General features: G+C 37.7%; 2 protein-coding genes across 2 annotated transcripts; both read left to right on the forward strand.

Annotated features, from left to right (window-relative positions):
• The first annotated feature begins 962 nt into the window (after window positions 1–962).
• Window positions 963–5,971, forward strand: LOC133862842 (tropinone reductase homolog At5g06060-like). Its single transcript, XM_062298723.1, has 5 exons — window positions 963–1,138; window positions 1,272–1,479; window positions 4,428–4,644; window positions 4,749–4,855; window positions 5,592–5,971. The coding sequence occupies exons 1-5, from the start codon at window positions 1,059–1,061 to the stop codon at window positions 5,784–5,786; spliced, it is 807 nt and encodes a 268-aa protein (XP_062154707.1). The 5' UTR covers window positions 963–1,058; the 3' UTR covers window positions 5,787–5,971.
• A 5,825-nt stretch (window positions 5,972–11,796) lies between these two features.
• Window positions 11,797–14,156, forward strand: LOC133863704 (protein phosphatase 2C 37-like). Its single transcript, XM_062299759.1, has 4 exons — window positions 11,797–12,461; window positions 12,565–12,882; window positions 13,261–13,366; window positions 13,482–14,156. Exons 1-4 carry the CDS (start codon window positions 11,973–11,975, stop codon window positions 13,832–13,834), a joined length of 1,266 nt encoding a protein of 421 aa, XP_062155743.1. The 5' UTR covers window positions 11,797–11,972; the 3' UTR covers window positions 13,835–14,156.
• Window positions 14,157–18,438: the final 4,282 nt, after the last annotated feature.

Raw genomic sequence — 18,438 nt, forward strand, 5'->3', positions numbered from 1 at the left:
GGGTTTTATTGTTTTTCTTGATCTATGATTTTTTTGGGTCAAAATGACAGTTTTGAAAGATCTCTACGTTGTGGGTTTTCGATTTTAAGATCGAGATTGTGGATTTCCTTTGTGGCGTTGTGAGTAGATTGGTTGGTTTGTTGGGTTAGAATGTGAAAGTGTTCTTGAATTGGTAGTCTTCCATTTTCCTTTCATTGGTGTCTCAGTGCATGTGGATTTTGAAACTCAATGTGTGCATAAGCGTAGGGATTGAATACAACGATGTTTTTTCTAATAATTTGGGTTGGACATGCTTGGTGGCTCGATGAATTCATTCTGGCGGTTGATTTTCATTCGCTCTAGTTTTGGACCCATGTGTTTTAATTTATTGGTGATGCCATCCGATCCTCCCTCCGGATTCGGATGGTAGCTCCATGGATTTTGGCGTCAGCTTTGGCCAGCCTTGCTGGTTTTTTGGGCAAGGGTCCAGCGGAGGTTCCATGAGAGATTAGAGAAGAATATAGATGAGTAGGAAAAAAATCGGGTGTTTTCATGCTTATTTTATTTTTTAGTTTATTATGAATTGTCTCCTTATAATTAGATGCTATAAAATAGGGGTTTTACAGCTCATCCTTATTGAAGGTAAACTCAAGAAACTTAATTACACTATTAATATTTAAAGACTTATTTTATTAAGGCCTTATGTAGTAGACTAGTGGGTAGCCGCCCCGATTGACTGACTTGTCAAATAAAAGTAAGTAGCCGCCTTCAAATTATTACTTTTGTTCAGGAAGTCCATGTTACTAACGGCGACCAATGACTCTTGAGCTTATCCGTCAAGAGTTGCAAACAAACCTCTCCTAATCTAACGTTAAGCTTAACGTATGATTATTCTGTTTTTGTTAATTTTGTTTTTTTCCCGTTGACAAACTACTTTTTACGTGGCAAGTTGTAAGCCTTAGATCATTTTTCAAAAGATCCCGGCCATGAAATGGCTTCTCTACTGAAATGCAGAGATCCTTCTCCATTCCTTGAATAGAGACGGACCCAAACAAGGAGAGAGAGAGTTGGAGATATTGATGGAGTGTAGTGGTAAAGGCCCAAGATGGTCCCTCAAGGGAATGACCGCTCTTGTCACCGGCGGTACCCGTGGCATTGGGTCTCTTCCTCTCACTCCCACTCTGTTTGTTTCCCAAGAAAATATCTACTTTCTTGCTCCCAATTGACATGTTTGTTCAATTCAGAAAAACTCGTATCGGTTGCTTTTAATGTGTTTTTTGCTTTGTGGGTAGGCATGCCGTGGTGGAGGAGCTAGCTGGGTTTGGTGCGTCCGTGCACACGTGTTCCAGGAACGAAGCGGAGCTCAGTAAGTGCTTGAAGGATTGGGAGGCAAAGGGCTTTGTGGTCTCTGGTTCGGTGTGCGACGCGTCGTCACGTGCCCACAGAGAGAGGCTCGTGGAGGAGGTGGCTTCTGTTTTCGGTGGCAAGCTCAACATACTTGTGAGTACGCCTCTCCTATGGCTATAATAAGCCCAATATTGAATGTTTTGTTCGTTTAATTTTTTTCCCCCAGCTTATCACCTAGTTAGATAGATAATTCTCTCCCCCTCTCCTTTCCCCATTTTCTCCTACGTCCCACCTATCTGAGTCTCCTTCCCCAGGCATTTGGCAGGCGTGAACTTTTGGCAGGCCTATTGTTTCTGCTGTTTCTTTCCATTTTACCCTTACCATGAAAAGTGCACAGTTTTCTAAGTTGTGAAAAACAGGAGTAAAATAAGAATTTTTGCCAACATGAAATCCTTCTCCAACGTATTTGTGGCAGGCGGCGGTCTGCTATGCGGTATTATGCGGTACAAAAACTGATTGGGGAGGGAAGGAAATTACTAAACAGGCCAACTGTAAATTTATTTTTAAAATGAACTTGAAAATGTCCTCGAGTAGTGTTAGAATATATTATATTATATTATTTTATGTTTATTGTCTTTCCTATTAGGTTTCCTATTAGGTTTATTCCCTAAGACAACTGCTACAGGTACAAAGGCAAGCTTACAAAAAAGGCTTACAAACTGACATGGTATATGATGTGACATATTTTTAATTGAAAAACTTAATAAGCCTATTTGTAAACTTGACGTCAGAAAAAGAGAGATCCGGCGAGTTCACAAGGTGGTCAGCAACGTGGTGATCCGGCGCTCCCGACCTTGACCATCGACGAAAGAGAGAGATCCGGTGAAGGCAAGAGAGACCCGGCACTCCCGACCCAGTCCCCGACCACCGGCTACCGAGAGAGATCCGGCGCTCCCGACCCTGACCCAGACACCACCGGCGACAGAGAGAGATCCGGCCGGTGTGCGTGAGTTTCTAGTCGGATCTCTCTTCCTCTCTCTCTTTCTTTGTCGCCGAATTTTTTTTGTCACCGGTTTCCTATGGTTGCCAAATCTCTGTGATGTGGCTGGAGCAGTGCGGTTGAAGAAGATTTAATAAGTTTTTTAATTAATAAAATGTCACCTCATATTTCATGTCAGTTTATAAACTTCTCTTTGTAGAAGTTTGTAAAGTACCTCTAACTTTATTCATTCCCTAACTTATGTAGTCTTAGGTTTCTTACTCACTACTTATTTTCTCATTATAAATAGAGACCTATATAATATTGGAGTAGTGATAAGCAGGGGCAACACAGCCGGCCCCTGCCCGTCACTTTTCATTTAAAAAAATTATTTTTTTATTATAAAAGTCTGCTGGGGGACGGTAAAACGTCCCCCATTTATCAATGCTCATAATATTGTTATTATGAACACTACTTCAATACAATGTAGTCTATTATTCTCTTCCGCTCCTCTCTCTTCAATATATTTCACATAGTATCAAAGCTATTTAACATGGTATCAGAGTCACTTTCTTGTGGCCTTCAATAATCATCATTGACTTTTCTAGGTATCCTTCATGTGTTCTACGACTGTCTCATAATTCCAGTCGTCCACATGCTGTCTCTCGCTTTTAAAATTGCTATCAGTCTCTTCCATGCCTTCATCGCAGCCACATCTGGAAAAACAATCCTAGAATCAGGTCTGCAAGGTCCAGATCTTATGATCTAAGGAAGATCTGCTGCTGGCGATAGCTACATGTGCCTCCACGTGCCCCTCAAGCACATTGCCCGTGCTATCACGTGCCTCCATACTCAGCCAATGGCCTCAATGACAGCACCAATCGACATATTAGGAGACGCACATTCCAGAGCCGCCGAGATCACCATCATCAGACTTCTGACGCGCCGAGCACAACTTCAAGCCTTATGGCCCACGCGCCGCTATGTCTCAACCAATCACATCTGTGGCCCTGCCAATCGGTAGATCCAACGCCGCAGATTCCAGATCAGCCTCGATCTCTGCCATCGAACCTTCCACGCGCCTCAACCCAATGTACGAATTCTCTGGATCTTTGTTTCACCCGTCCATGCCCCCCCTCTTATCGCGAGTGTCTGCCACGCGCCTATTGTGATTTTGTGCCACGTTAGCCCTAGCCACGTCAGCGCTTCCGACTCGGTCCAAATTCGTCAACCCGGCCAACTGGGTTAGAATCAGGTCTCTTCATCCCAGATCGCCAAAGCAACTGGCCCACGTTTGTCAACTCGAACCAACGGGTTAGACCCAATTCCTCCACATTTTTCTAACCGGCCCACATTTGTCAACCCGAACCAGTGAGTTAGACCCGGTTCACTTAATTACGGGTCAAACCATATTCAATGGTCCATGGGTTTTGGCCTATTTTGGCCCAATTAAACCGGCCCAATTTAGCCTATTTTATAAGCTTCCAGTCTCAGGCCCAATTCAAGGCCAAAATAATTCACTGCCACCAGCAGCTACCTTCCTCCGCCTCTGGCCGCCACTTTCCAGCCAAACTCTGGCGACTTTTCCGGCAAAAAAAAATTCCCTTTCTTTTTCCCAAACACAAGGTTATACCTTGAGTTTGAGAGGGATGTTAGAACATGTTATATTATATTATTATATGTTTATTGTCTTTCCTATTAGGGTTTATTCCCTACCTTATGTAGTTTTAGGTTTCTTGCTCATTACTCATAGTCTCTCTATAAATAGAGACCTATGTAATATTGTTATTATGAACACTACTTCAATACATTGTATTATTCTCTTCTGCTCCTTCTCTCTTCCATATGTTTCTCCAATATATTTTATATATATTTAACAAGTAGCCTATATAAAGTAAATGTCGTAATTGTTTAATGTTTTTTTAAAAAATTAATACTAATTATTAGTTATTTAATTTTGATTAAGATTTATTGTTCAAGTAATTAAAAAAATTAACTCAAATCTTAAATAATCTAATCTCAACTTTATATATTTGTATTCACCAACTGAAAGCATCAATTTCAGAAGTTTTCTTATTCCATTGAATTCTGAGGCTTACTCTCTGTGATCGTCTGGGTCTAGATAAACAATGTCGGGACAAACTTCCGGAAGCCAACCATTGACTACACTCCTGAAGATTTTTCTACCCTCATGACGACCAACTTTGAATCTACCTTCCATCTCTGCCAACTTGCACATCCTCTTCTAAAAGCATCTGGAATGGGAAGCATTGTGTTCATTTCCTCTGTTGCAGGTGTGGTGAGTATAGGTTCTGGATCCATCTATGCAGCAAGTAAAGGTGAGTTGCTCTCATGATATGATGTACTTTTGCTTAAGCATGATTGTTAAACTTGCTGCGTGTGAAAAAGCAAAAGAATTGTGTCTCCTGTCTGCTATACCCAGCGGCGATGAATCAGCTTACGAAGAATCTGGCTTGTGAATGGGCAAAAGACAAAATCAGGACCAATTGTGTTGCACCCTGGTATACCAGAACCTCGCTTGTAGAGCATGTAAGAGTCTCCTTTCCTTGTGATTGTTTCAGATACGTTAACTTTTGTTTTAAGATTACTTATAATGGGAAATCTTCTTCCATATATTACTTCCAAAAAGTACATCAACTATTGTTTTTGAGCAAACATGCTGTACATTGTGCTATTCTCCTCATTTCCTGTTGGAAATGGGTTGGATGATACACGAACCAATATCATGTATTAATTACTTCAATGACAACATAATGTTTGCTATTTTGCCATCAGCACCATAATGACTCAGTCCTCATCCTCCAACACCATTAATGTATATATATCTTCCTGATGCAGTTTGTTAAGCTATTTTGTTGGCCCCTTGTAGAATGATTATGAATCAAATGGTGGACTATTATGTAAATCGGCTTCTGCATTTTGCGATAGTAAAAAAAAAAAGTCATGGCATGCACAAATTTTTATGTTTTTATGTTATGGCGCGACTTTGTGCAATCTGAAATCGACTAGATTGTAAAGACCACTACCAATGTGTGGTTGAATCATGGGATGTACAAAATGCTTTCCTTGAAAATTGAAATCATTCAAAAAGAACGCAGCCTAAACAAATTGTACAGATCCAGAATGCAGGTAACAGAACTGAATGCGTTCAGATCTAGTTCAATTTTTTTGTTCAAAACTCTATCTGATACATTACTGGATTAGTCTGGATAGACTTCTAAATTGCAGAAACTTCTCACTGCTTAACTGTTTTCCTTCCTTACAGCTGATTGCTAACAAGAAGTTTATGGAAGAGGCAGCCTGTAAAACTCCTCTTGAGCGTATTGGGGAACCAGAGGAAGTCTCATCCTTGGTGGCATTCCTTTGCCTACCTGCTGCTTCTTACATAACCGGACAGACCATTTCTGTTGATGGAGGAATGACCGTGAATGCTTTTCAGGCAATGGCGACACTAGATTGAGCAAATTTGCCATTTTTCCCTCCCCCAATTCACACAGCATGGAACCTGCTAAACTGTTCCTCAAATAAAAATCATGTTCATTGCAGTTATTTACCCCAGTTGACTACGCAATTATTTGCTGATTTCCATATGTTAATAAGCTACAATTATGCATCTAATGTGTTATTTGTTGTTGGCTGCTTCTATGATCATGGCTCTAAATCGTCTTCTGGCATATTGTTAGCACTTCGTGTTCTTGGATACAACGCTTAATGGTTGGTTTCTTGGATACTCACGTCACGTTGGACTTTATTGAGCCTACTTCAGGTAGGGGGGCCCGTTATATAGGGGGATTATTTTCTGGTACACCACAAATTTTCAAATTAATTTTTTTTTATTTTTTTTATTTTTTTTATTTTATTTTTTATTTTTATAAGTAAAGAAAATTTCATTAAAAAAGCGTAAGGCTCCCCAAATTAAATTGATATGGTACATTACAACATTTGCATCGCATCACAATATGCAGGGTTTAATTACTATTAAATTACCACTTATTTCAAAATGTTAATGATAAGAAATGGTAAATTTAATCACCTCAACACATGGATATTTAACTAAAATGTGGAATAACAGACAAAGTTTAAACTCGTGATTTTTGCTTAAATATCATGTTAAATTATCACTTATCTAAAAAATTCAAGCATATCTAAAAGAATAAATTTAATTATTCAATTAATATTCAACCGTTAATTCTTCGCTTTTTATGAAATGTTATTCTTATTTTGAAGTTAAGTTTCTATTTTGTTCTGAAAAAAATTCACAAATCACATACCCAAAACTGACCAGGCAAATAGAGTAGCAGCAGTTCCTACAATCTTTTGATTGTAATACATTTCCAACTTGAATTTTTTGGCTTTAAAACTTGCACATTTGTATTTATTTACATGTGCATGAAAGTAGAATGCTGATAAGAAATTTCAAATATCATGTCAAAGCTCTCAGATTACTTGTGAAATCAACTAAAAATTCTTAGATTGATTAATACTGAACAAGAAATCTAATGCCATTTTTGTTTTCATGTAAAGAGCGATAAGACTCATTACTCATAAGAGATCTTTTTTTCGTTTTTTTTTTTCTTCGTTAAACAAGAAATCTATTAATCTAATGTAAGCTTTCACCTTTTTTTTTTTTTTTTTTTTTTTATTTTTTTTATTTTTATTGATTCATGTAAGCTTTCACCTTAAGATTGTTTCATTGTGATGGAGAGGGCCGAGGGGCAATAATAACATTCTCCAAATCTCCTAGACACGGAGCCCGATATAGAAAGATCTGATTAGCCCAAACATTATTGCAAGTGAGGCCCAATAGGCCAAGCTGACGAAACCGAAATCAGCTTTTCGTCACCAAAATCAGCTTCGTGCAACAGAGCGTTGGCTTCTCGGGAAGAGTTCGTGGCAGCTAAAGGTCAAGCAACAAGCTCCAATCCCCTTACGAAGCAAGGAAATACTCGGTGGAGAAAGCCTCCAACGGAATTCATGAAATTCAATTGGGATGCTTCCGTGGATCATTCGGGTAAACGGATGGGAGTGGGGGTTAAAGGGGAGTTTTGTGCAGCTGTGGTTTCTTCCATGCCCTTCATTTGTGACCCGGAGGTAGCGGAGGCAATGGCAGCTTGGCGAGCTTTTGCGCTATGTGAAGAGATTGGTGTACACAGAGCAGTTTTGGAAGGGGATTCCCTTAATGTGGTGAAGGCTATCAATTCCTCTGAAGCTTGCTGGAGGCCTTGTGGAATGATGGTAGAAGCAATGCAGGATAGGCTAGCTCAGCATTCAGAGTGGTCAGTAAGCCATACTCGGAGGGAAGCTAACAAAGTGGCACATAGTTTAGCTAAGCATGCTTTGATGGTTCATCATGAAGTGGTCTGGAAGGAGGTGTGTCCACCATTCCTACAGACTTTCGTTCGTGAAGATACTATGTAATCTCTTTTGGCTTTATAACATGATCATACATGATCACCTTTTCCAAAAAAAAAAAAAAAAATGCACGACCGATCGAAGAGACAAGACACGAGCTATCACCCATGTAGCCCCATCCGCGCATCTTCTATCTTGTAACCAAAGCCCCATGGAAAGCAAGCCAAAGCACAAAGGAGCGCTTAGGGATGGCAGCAGGAAACCAAACGACCCTGTGCCAAGCAACAGTCGGGTATTTCTTCCTATTCCTTTCTCATGTCTCAGAACTACTAAAATTACCTCCTTTTGAGTCCCAGACCACTTGATCAATCTCCCCTAAGCGGCTCTGGATCTCCACCAGCGCCTCAGATATGGCACAAGGCTAGTACCAATTCCCTTGTCTAATTATAGAAGACAGTTTAGGTCCTATCGCAGAACCTGCGTCATAAACCGTCTATACCCATAATTCCTCGCACTCTTTCTAACATTTTCCAGTTGGATAATGGCCCAAAAAAAGTGTTTATTAGCAGCTATACCACAAACATATCTGCGGTCCTGCGGACCCAACCCAACCTCTAAAATAAATAAATAATAATAAATTCAGTAAAAGACTAAAATATTCTGTTTACCCATGAAAAAAAAAATTGCACAATGATTAATGCGGGAAATTAAGGTATTAAACTATGCCACGAAGTCCCTGAAAACCTAAAGTTTCGGACTTTCAAGCCTCTATGTGTCAATTGTAAAAGCATTAATATAAGAGTGTTAGAAAATATATTTTTATTTTATTATTATTATTTATTAATGTTAATTAATTTTTTTTATTAAGAATTAATTGACACCACCACATGAGTAAAATGAAATAATAATAAAAAATATAAAAATATATTTTCTAAAATTATCTAACATAATATTGCCACGTACCCATCTAGACTTCAACCTAGTAAAACAAAAAAGAGGTAATTTAGGTTTCAATGGACAAAATATCTCTTAGATTAGGTTGAAGAAATTTTTTCTATTTTAATTTATTATATTGATATTTGTTTTTGAATTGTGTAAATTTTAGATATATTTTAAATTTGGAAGAGAAATTTTATCTGTTTTTATAGTCAGATTTATAATCCTAAGAATTAATCACAATTAAAACGTTTTTATAATGATTTATTTAATTTAATTCAACCCAATAAAATTTTAAGATAAGGCCCAGTAATCAATATACATGTATGTGAATTGCATGAATGCATGCGTTATCACTACTTTCAAAAAAAGAGTATGCGTTATCACAAAAGCAATACTCCTACTTTGTGAAAATAACCAGACCATGGTCGTGACAAAAGTAAAAGTAACTCTGGTCAGGTTAGGGTTAGTTAGGTCAGGGACTGACTGGCTGACTCAGCCTCTGGTTTTTACGTCACCTCATCTAGGGAGTCTATTGCCTGACAGCCCAGACATACTACGTGGCAGATGAACAATGGCAAGGCATCGTTTGATATTTTATTGCTCGGTATTGAGGGTGGTATGCTAGAGTGACCCACGTGTCGAGATTGGTTGGTTTTGGTAGGTACTAACCTTAGAATATGGCTTTTATTTCAAGTGTTTTACTTTTACATAAGAGCTGTCATAGATTATTTTATATATATAATTTATTTATTTAAAAAATATAACATAAAAATAAAAAATGGGAGAATAGAAAAGTTTTGGAATGTTTTGAAATGTTTACCTAAATTTGAAATGTTCTCTGTTTTGAATTATTTGTTAATGTATTTTTTTTAAAAAAAAAAGTGAGCGAATAGAAAAGTTTATCACTTCAATCATTCAACAATTAAATTTATTATTTAATTTTTTTAACCATTAAATATTATCACATAAACTTATAACAAAATATGTATATATTATTTAGTAGACTGCCGCACAACTAATTAAGTTATGTAACGGTCAAAATCAATACTTGTAAAAAAAAAAATAATTAATTTTCATTACTATGTTATTTTATCTATTTAATAATATTATAGCAGTATATTAAATGACTTTTTCGTAAACAAAATTATAATAAAAAGTTGGTCCTCAAGCATTTTCCTTGGAACAAAGTAAAGCTGAAGACTTAAATTGGAAATTTGGACAATATTTAGAATTTGTAGATTTTGAGCCACGTAAACTGTTTCTTGCAGGAAGGCAACGGCATTTCTTTGCATTTGCATGTTGAGTCCATTCGATCGTTAATGGACGGTGGGACACTTGTAATTGACTAATGCTAAATTTTGCAAAACATACTGCCAAGGAAGAGCAAAGTTTCAGACTAGTTTTTTTTTTTTTTAAAAAAAATAATAATAATAAAATTAAGGGGACCCATTAGAACTATGAAAAATGTTTATACAATGACAGGCTGCATATCAAATGTCCGATAGAAGAATTCTATAAGGAAAACAAGAGTGATCAGGTAGGCTCACACGAACATACAAACGGAGCCACTTCTGATATTTAATTTAGTAATAGGACGAGAGGAAGAAACTGAAGAAAACTTATGCAAAATGACTAAGAAATGCGAGTGTACCTTAAGAGTGACTCATAAGATAAAAGTTTTAATTAAGGAAAAGACATAATGGTGTTGTTGCCCATTTTTGGTTACAACTCCCTCTTGAGAATATTGGAGTAGTTACTCGGAATGGTCCCAGTCGTTTTTATGAAGTGACACAGGGTAATTTGGTACGACACAAACTGTTAATATTTTATTTTTTTATTTAATGAAGAAAATGGAGAAGAGGAGGAGGCCCATGATGTTTTGGCGATGAGGCTTTTTAGAGAAGGGAGGAGAAAGAACCGAGCTGCATGTATTGAAAAAAAAAAATTAATATTATTTACTAATTTAAACACCAAATGCTCTTCGGATCTCCTAAGTTGGCAAATTTTGATGACTTCCTCTGCTCTATATGAACGCTATCACGGTATCACCAATCCAGCAGTCCCAAATGATGCATCAACAATTTCCAGCATTACCAAACTAAATTGACACATATCTAGATTTGCTTTTTCGAAGTTGGTAATCTCTCTTCTTGTTCCACGATATTACTTTCAATTTCTCAAACCTGAGGGGTGGAGTTTGCAATTTCCTACTTTTTCGATTGCTGTCGAGGACGGCAAAATTATGTTTATTGTCCAAGAAAGAATGCTAGAGCATTTTCTAGTATTCTTTTAATATTCTCCTAAAATAACATAAATATAATTTTTTAATTATATCTATATCATTTTAAGAAAACACTAAAAAATATTTTAACATTTCTCATTACGAGTGGGTAGTGCTCTGTTTCCGCGAGCAACAAGGCGCGAGCAACGAGGGGCGCGCCTTCAGCTCCACGTCAGTTATAGCCACGTGTCGTGCAAGCACAATTCAGATATTCCGCAAGCGTCAATCGACTTTGACATGTGGCCCCACACGTGTCCCAATCTGGCTCGTTACGTAGCCCCTTTCATTTTTTTTTTTTTTTTTTTTAAGAGCCCCTTTCATTTCACAACTGGAGCAAGCAGAATAAAGCGAGGACTCCGGTATGTCCATCCCACACACCACCACAGCACGTTAACCTCACGCTCTACAAAGTAGCACACGCGGGCGTTTTTTACTCGCGGTCATGGTTGTGGTGGAGGGGAATCTCAAACGTGAATCCCGCATTCCACGATCGCGCCACGTGGTGATATCCTCCGATACGATGTTTTTCAAAACAAAAAGAAAAGAAAAGAAAAATAAAATATTTGCTGGTGAGACTAATAAAAAAGCGAGAGAGAGAGAGGTGAGGAGGTACGTTAAGGACCACATGCGTGTCAGAAAAGTAAGGCCGTCTCGGCAATGCGTGTTGCAAATTGATTGGGCCACCTATCCAGGGCCGAAAAGGCAACCCACGTGGTGAAAGTCTAGGAAGAGAGAGAGAGATGGACGGTGGAGATGAGATATTTAGTATTCAGTTGTTCGACGTCATACCAACTGTACATGTCCGATCCCTGCCCGTGACGGTGAGGGCAGGCTGCCCGTGAGTAAATGTGGCCCCCAGGTGATATTGGGTTCTTCAGCTCCTCCTAGTAGAAAAGCTCAGAGTGGTAGCCATTTTAACGGGTCCTCGAGAACTTGCGTAAAGGTCTCTCTTTTAATCCCCCAGTTTTGTTCATAGAGGCTATTATTGCTATAAACTTCAATCGTACGGATTGAGATTGAGGCTCTGAGAACTGTGGTACCTCGTCGTTTGATTGGTAGCTTTGGTGAATTTGAATGGCTGGGATTTGCTGTGGAGTAGTTGGAGAAGGAGAAACACCGGCTGCAATCGAGTCGGGCTCAAGAAATTCAAGGCGCCGGAGAATGGATCTCCTGCCGTTGAAACTGATCGCCGATGTGGCCGTACAACCGGCGGCTCTGGAGAACGGAAGGAAACGCCAGAAGCTCGACTTCTGCCCTCCGTCATCGCCACTTCGCGAATGCGAGACCGCAGTGAAAAATTGCGTGTCCGGCGTAGAGGAAGGCAAAGAATCGAATCCGAAGAATGAGTTATTGCAATCGAATGGAGCGGTGGATTCGTGTGAGAGTTCCAAGTCCGCGGAGGCGAGGAATGAGTATCCTAAGTTCGGCATGACCTCTGTTTGTGGAAGGAGAAGAGACATGGAAGACGCCGTCTCGGTTCAACCTTCGTTCTGTCACCAAAAGAATGAGATTTCAAACGGATTTCATTTTTTCGGCGTGTTCGACGGCCACGGTTGCTCTCATGTAAGTGCACACACATCCTTTGCCTCTCTCTTTCTCTCGGCGAACCGTTTGATTTAGGCTCTGACGAGGTCCAATTCGCTTTTCTTTCTTTCTGTTTCTTTAGGTTGCTATGAAGTGTCGGGATTTGTCGCATGAGATAGTGAAGGAAGAGGTGGAAGGCGCAGTAGAGGCTGTGGATTGGAAGGCCACGATGGAGAGGAGCTTTGAGCGGATGGACAAGGAGGTCGGCCATTGGAGTGGTCCTCTCAAGAGCTCCTCGACCTGCAGGTGCGACATCCAGACTCAGCAGTGCGACGCCGTTGGATCCACTGCCGTCGTCGCTGTCGTGACGCCGGAGAAGATCATCGTCTCTAATTGCGGCGATTCTCGCGCAGTACTCTGCCGAAACGGCGTCGCTGTTCCGCTTTCCTCCGATCATAAGGTGAGAAAAATTATCGAGAAACGACCAGATTTATTTTGCGTTGATTTTGAAAATTTTCAAGATTTAGGGCCTATTTTTGTGAGATTTATCTGTTTTTGTGTTCGAGATTTGAATCGCCGGGGACTTGTTCTGCCCTTAGTTCATTGAACCGAAGCAGTTTCTTGTTAACGAGAGGTTTCGGCGCGTCCATTCACGTGCTAATCACTTGGGTCGAAAGTGATAGTGTTGGCTCCTCCGCCACTCCTAGGTCTAGGCGTGAGACATGTGGGTCTCCCTTTTTTTACTTTCGCTTTCTAAAACCGAACTTTGTGGTTGCGCGTGTTGTACACGTTCCGGATTTCCGCATCTAACATGCGCCTTGTTTTGTATATTTTGCAGCCAGACCGACCCGACGAATTGGAACGGATCGAGGCCGCTGGAGGGCGCGTGATTTACTGGGACGGTCCCAGAGTCCTTGGAGTCCTGGCCATGTCTAGGGCAATAGGTAAGGGATGCGCCCGTTAAAGAGTGTTTTTTTTTCTTTTTTGTTGCTATTTATTTACAATTATATTCCCCTGGCGCATAATAGCAGAGTAACTAATTTGTCCTAATTTTCTCAGGTGACAATTATCTAAAACCATACGTGATTCCGGAACCGGAGGTGACGATAACGGATCGGATGGCGGAGGACGAGTGTCTAATTATTGCGAGCGATGGCCTCTGGGACGTGGTGTCCAACGAAATCGCGTGCGGAGTGGCGCGCATGTGCCTGAGCTCGCGGAAGAAGCCGCCGTCGCCGCTGCCTGGGTCCCCGCAAAGCGACCTGGCGGCAGTGCCTCCCGCCGCCTCAAAGAGCTCGGACAAGGCGTGCTCCGACGCGTCCATGCTATTGACCAAGCTGGCCTTGGCTCGGCGTAGTACGGACAATATCAGCGTTGTTGTGGTCGATTTGAGAAGAAATCATCACCAATAGTCTTTAGGAACAGAAGGCTAATCTTGGCCAAAGAAAACAAAAATTATGATAGTAGCTTCCTGTTGGAATTGTAATTTTTAGGGTGATCTCCGAAATCGGGAAAAAAAAAAAAAAATTCGAAACAAGAAATATTTGTTTCTGATATATATGTATACATATGTTTCTTTATTCTTTTCTTTTCTTTTTTGGTTTGGAATGTGTGGGGAGATATTTAGAGGGCTGCAAAATTAGCAGCAAATTGGAGATGTAATCGGAGATGGGTGAGCTTCGGATTGTGAATGATGAACAGAACAGAACAGCAAAGCATCTTTTTAGTCCATAATCGGATTCGCTTGACGCTTGGGAAGAATAGTTTTCTTTTATTTATTTTGACTTAAATCTCGATGGCGTGCTCTGTTTTTGACCAAGTTTGGATAATCGATACTCGATAGGTTCATCAGTTCATCATGCATGTAAAATCAATCTCGTTTTACAAATTCGAATCAGATGCTTGTGACTCCTTCATCTAAAGTCATTAAGCCCAGTTCTTAGATAATTATGTCGGGATCGGGGAATTGAAGTCTTCTACAAATCCCGTTCATTGCAAATGAATTGTTTGAATTATGCCATATAAGCCTTAGAAAAAAGATTTTTTTTTTTATTATTATTTTGGATAAATAAAAACAAAAGAAGTTAAAGGGCTTTGAGAGGTAATCTGACCATCCTAATTTCCTAAAACAACTTTGAGTGTTCGGTCATCCCATAACAAAAATTAAAAGGTGATTGCACTATCAAAGATAAGGGTTTATTCGATTATCTCTAAGCTTATTACGAGGGGGATTGGGCTATTCCAACCATTCCCATGGCCCACAAGATGGTCAACCCCTTAAATGGCCCGGCCACTCCCAAACAAGTTAATGGCCACTCTTTTTATTTTATATTTTTTTTGGTTTTTTATATTTTTATTTTTTAAAATTTTCATAATATAATTCAGATAGTTCACTTACCATAACAATCTAAAAATTGAAGGAATTATAGATCCCTACGATTCTCTATAATTAAAATAAAATAAATAAAAAAATATAAATTCTAGGAAAGTGACCATAAGCTTGAATTGGAAGTCCTTGGTACATTGAAATTTGTTTGGTAGACTAGAAGATATGTGCTTGCATCCACTGGCGTCAAAGTTGAAGCAGGATGATAGACATCATTGCGTTAGGGACCTCATTTTGTCGTGGATGGATAAAGGTTAGCTGCCTTTCATAATTCATCCCATAAATAGATCGATAGACATAACACATTTACAGATTTTGAATGGTAGGGTTCCACCATTTTATTCGAATTCCTCGACATCTTATGGGGGGCTCCCAACACATATAACCAGTGGTTGACACGTATCATCTGGTCTCGGCTGTGGCATCAATCTCAATTCGCTGGACTAGATCTTGTTAGATTTGATGTTGACGCTACTGCACTGTCTTCGATCGGAATGCCTGAATTGTTATGGTTCAACGTATTCGGCCCGAGTCCAAATACTCCACGCAAGTCCAATATACTCAACAGAATGCTGATCCTTAGAGCCCGGCCCAAATTAGTTAGTCTTCTTCTGATTTTTTTTTTTTTTTTTGGAATAAAGTCTTCTTCTGATGATGGTGGATTCTTATATATAAGACATATATTCTTATAATATAGCCTGCCAACTTTCGAATAAAGTATATAGAATAATAGAAGATAATGTAACTTTTTATTTCGTGCAAGTTTTCAGATTCGCCCAACAACCAAAACAACCCCCCCATGGGGCGAATAATAAGTGTTTTCTAAATTGTATTTTAAAATAAACAATCACACACAAAATTACTAAAATTAACCAAAGTATTAAATCAAACAAACACAATAAATTTGATGACAACATAAAAACCTTTTAAAAAATAAAATTACTCTAGGGCAGCCGAACCTAAAAAATTCATCCAATATAGAAAAATGAAAGGTTAATTATCATTTCTCCATGAACTATCAGTCATTTATAAATTGTCCACATGAAAAAAAGAGGAAATCTCTTTAAATCAAACGAAACATGTTATTTTTAGATGTTAAATCTCATTAAAAAAAATTAAAAAGAAAATACCAAAATTAAAAATAATAATTAAAAACAAATTAAATAAACATAACATGGCATCAAGTGCGGTCATCAAGTCAAGCATAAAATATTACATAATCAAGTCTAAAACTTCCATATAAAACAAATCCAAACTAGTTTTCGCAATACGGTGGGTAGTAAACGTCATCGAAAGTCATATCACAGTCTTGGATAACTTTATATGTGGATGGCTCAATATTTGCAGAGCATTCCAACATGGCAAGGTTACACTAGAGAAGGTATACCAACAAGATAAACTCTATGAAATCACCCATTGTTCCCATCCTTCTAGACATCAAGAAGTTTGATAGATCATAGTCTATCTCTTCAAATATCAATCTTGCAAAATCCTCCAAAACTTTCGGTAATAAAGGCTTCGTCCTTCTCATACTCGACATCAAAAGATAAGCCAATTATAACGCAACATATGTTTTACATGTATAAAATATGCAAATGTAAGTTTGCGACTTAGTAAGTAAGGTATAAATAGATAACATGATATTATATGGTATTATGGTGAACTTAGTGGTTTCATAAAATATTGATAAATCACATGCAGTAATGTGCAATAGAGATTTTGTCAAATGACAAGGCAAAAAATCATTCTGATACAATATATATATATATATATATTATATAAGACTTTTTAAGTGAATATGTCATAATCAAACTCTTTATAATCTACTCAAAATCTTAACCGTTTCTTGAGATGGCTTTCAATGTCTCGTGGAACCTGTAGTACAACATCAATAAAAATAAATAAAAAAAGAAAAGAAAAGAAGCACGTATACCGTTATCATCTAGTAATTCGACCAAGTCCAACCCTGTGTGACTCACATTACTAGCAATACTGTCTATTGTGACCACCACCCGTACAATGTTGTGCGTGTCACCTATAAAACCCTCGAATCCAATGCCAAACAACATAACTATAATGGTAAGCCCATGACTACTATTCGTGCATAACATATAATATCATTTGATGCAATTTAATCATTGTCTTTTACATGCATGCATTTATAAGCAATATTCATTTATTCATCTCTCCTTTTACACAAAATGGATATCACTTTGTTCTCAAATACATTTCATGTGAGTAATAAGCATGTATATTTGATACATAAAATAAACATGACATAACGAATTATAAAAATGAGTATTCATATGAGTTTTACCCACCTTTGTCATATGGGTCCCTTTGATACACGTCTTCAAATTCTCCAACACCAAAATTTGCGTAAGGTTCTATCATTGGTCTATTGTCTAAGCTAAAACACTTTTAAACCTAATTTTAGACAAAAATGGGTCTTTTGTTCGATCATTGACCGTTCCATGAAGTCATCGATCGATCAATGGCCTATAGAAACTACGTTTTTCAAAAATGTCATAATTTAAGTCATTATAACACAATATAATGTCATATTTCGACTCTTAACATTGTTCTACGTATAAGCTAATCCTTAATACATGGTTAAAACTTCGAGGCTCCAACCTTTCCCATCAAACAACAAACCCAACTACAAATCTATCATAAAAACATATTAAAAACACATGGTCTACACTTAATCTCTTTAAACAGTCGGTTAACCTTAAAGAAACAACAAAACATCACATGCTTACTTAGAACTATTACTTACATACGCAATAATCATTATCAAACCTCCAAGATTCAACCTAGAAGCTTTAAACAACAAACTCACTTATAACTAGGAGAAAACATCTAAAACATTCAACATGAAATAATGCTTATAACATTGAAATAATCGAGATTAAAATAAAGGGTTATCTCTTTTGAAAGTATAATTTTTTATGATACCAGATTTATCGGGGCCTCTAAATAAAAACATTAACAAACAATAAAAAATACAAAAACAACTTTTACATTTATTTCACATCAGAATATTTTTTTCAAACAAAAAATAAAAGTACTTCCAAAGGACATAAACAAATATACTCAATTTTTATATTATTTTTTCATGTCTCGATACTTGTTAGATAAAACAGCCAATTTAGGAAAATATATCAACATTTCGATTTACTTAAAAAAAAAAGGAAAAATATATACCCCAAGAAAAGGGAATAATATAAATATATATTTTCTTATTTTTTTACTATGTTTTCTCTCATCAAATACGAACTAAATGAGTAAATGGTATTTCAATTTATTTCATCAATAGTTCAACTATAAATATACTTAGTTTAAATTTAGATTAAATATTATTTAACCCCTCAACTAATAGTCATTTTTTTTATAAAGTACAACGAATTAACAAGTATCATGCTTCGGCTATTCAAATTGCCAATTTGTTGGAACTAAGCCCCACTCATTAGTTTTGATTGTTATATTAGATGAAAAATCAAAATTGACTAAAACGTTTCGAAAATACCCTTATTTTTATTATTATTATTATTATTATTATTTTAAAAAAGAAAAAAGAAAAAAAAAGGGGTAGTCTTATTAGATTTTTTTTTAGCTTTTTGTTTTAAA

Source organism: Alnus glutinosa, chromosome 3 (genome assembly GCF_958979055.1).
Source record: "Alnus glutinosa chromosome 3, dhAlnGlut1.1, whole genome shotgun sequence".
Classification (NCBI taxonomy): domain Eukaryota; kingdom Viridiplantae; phylum Streptophyta; class Magnoliopsida; order Fagales; family Betulaceae; genus Alnus; species Alnus glutinosa.

Bases quoted from the DNA above. Each gene is read 5' to 3' on its own strand.
- LOC133862842 (XM_062298723.1), top strand. From the start codon at position 1,059: ATGGAGTGTAGTGGTAAAGGCCCAAGATGGTCCCTCAAGGGAATGACC. The intron at 4,645-4,748 runs GTGAGTTGCTCT...TGCTATACCCAG, and splicing joins CATCTATGCAGCAAGTAAAG to CGGCGATGAATCAGCTTACG. The intron at 4,856-5,591 runs GTAAGAGTCTCC...CCTTCCTTACAG, and splicing joins GAACCTCGCTTGTAGAGCAT to CTGATTGCTAACAAGAAGTT.
- LOC133863704 (XM_062299759.1), top strand. From the start codon at position 11,973: ATGGCTGGGATTTGCTGTGGAGTAGTTGGAGAAGGAGAAACACCGGCT. The intron at 12,462-12,564 runs GTAAGTGCACAC...CTGTTTCTTTAG, and splicing joins ACGGCCACGGTTGCTCTCAT to GTTGCTATGAAGTGTCGGGA. The intron at 12,883-13,260 runs GTGAGAAAAATT...TATATTTTGCAG, and splicing joins CGCTTTCCTCCGATCATAAG to CCAGACCGACCCGACGAATT.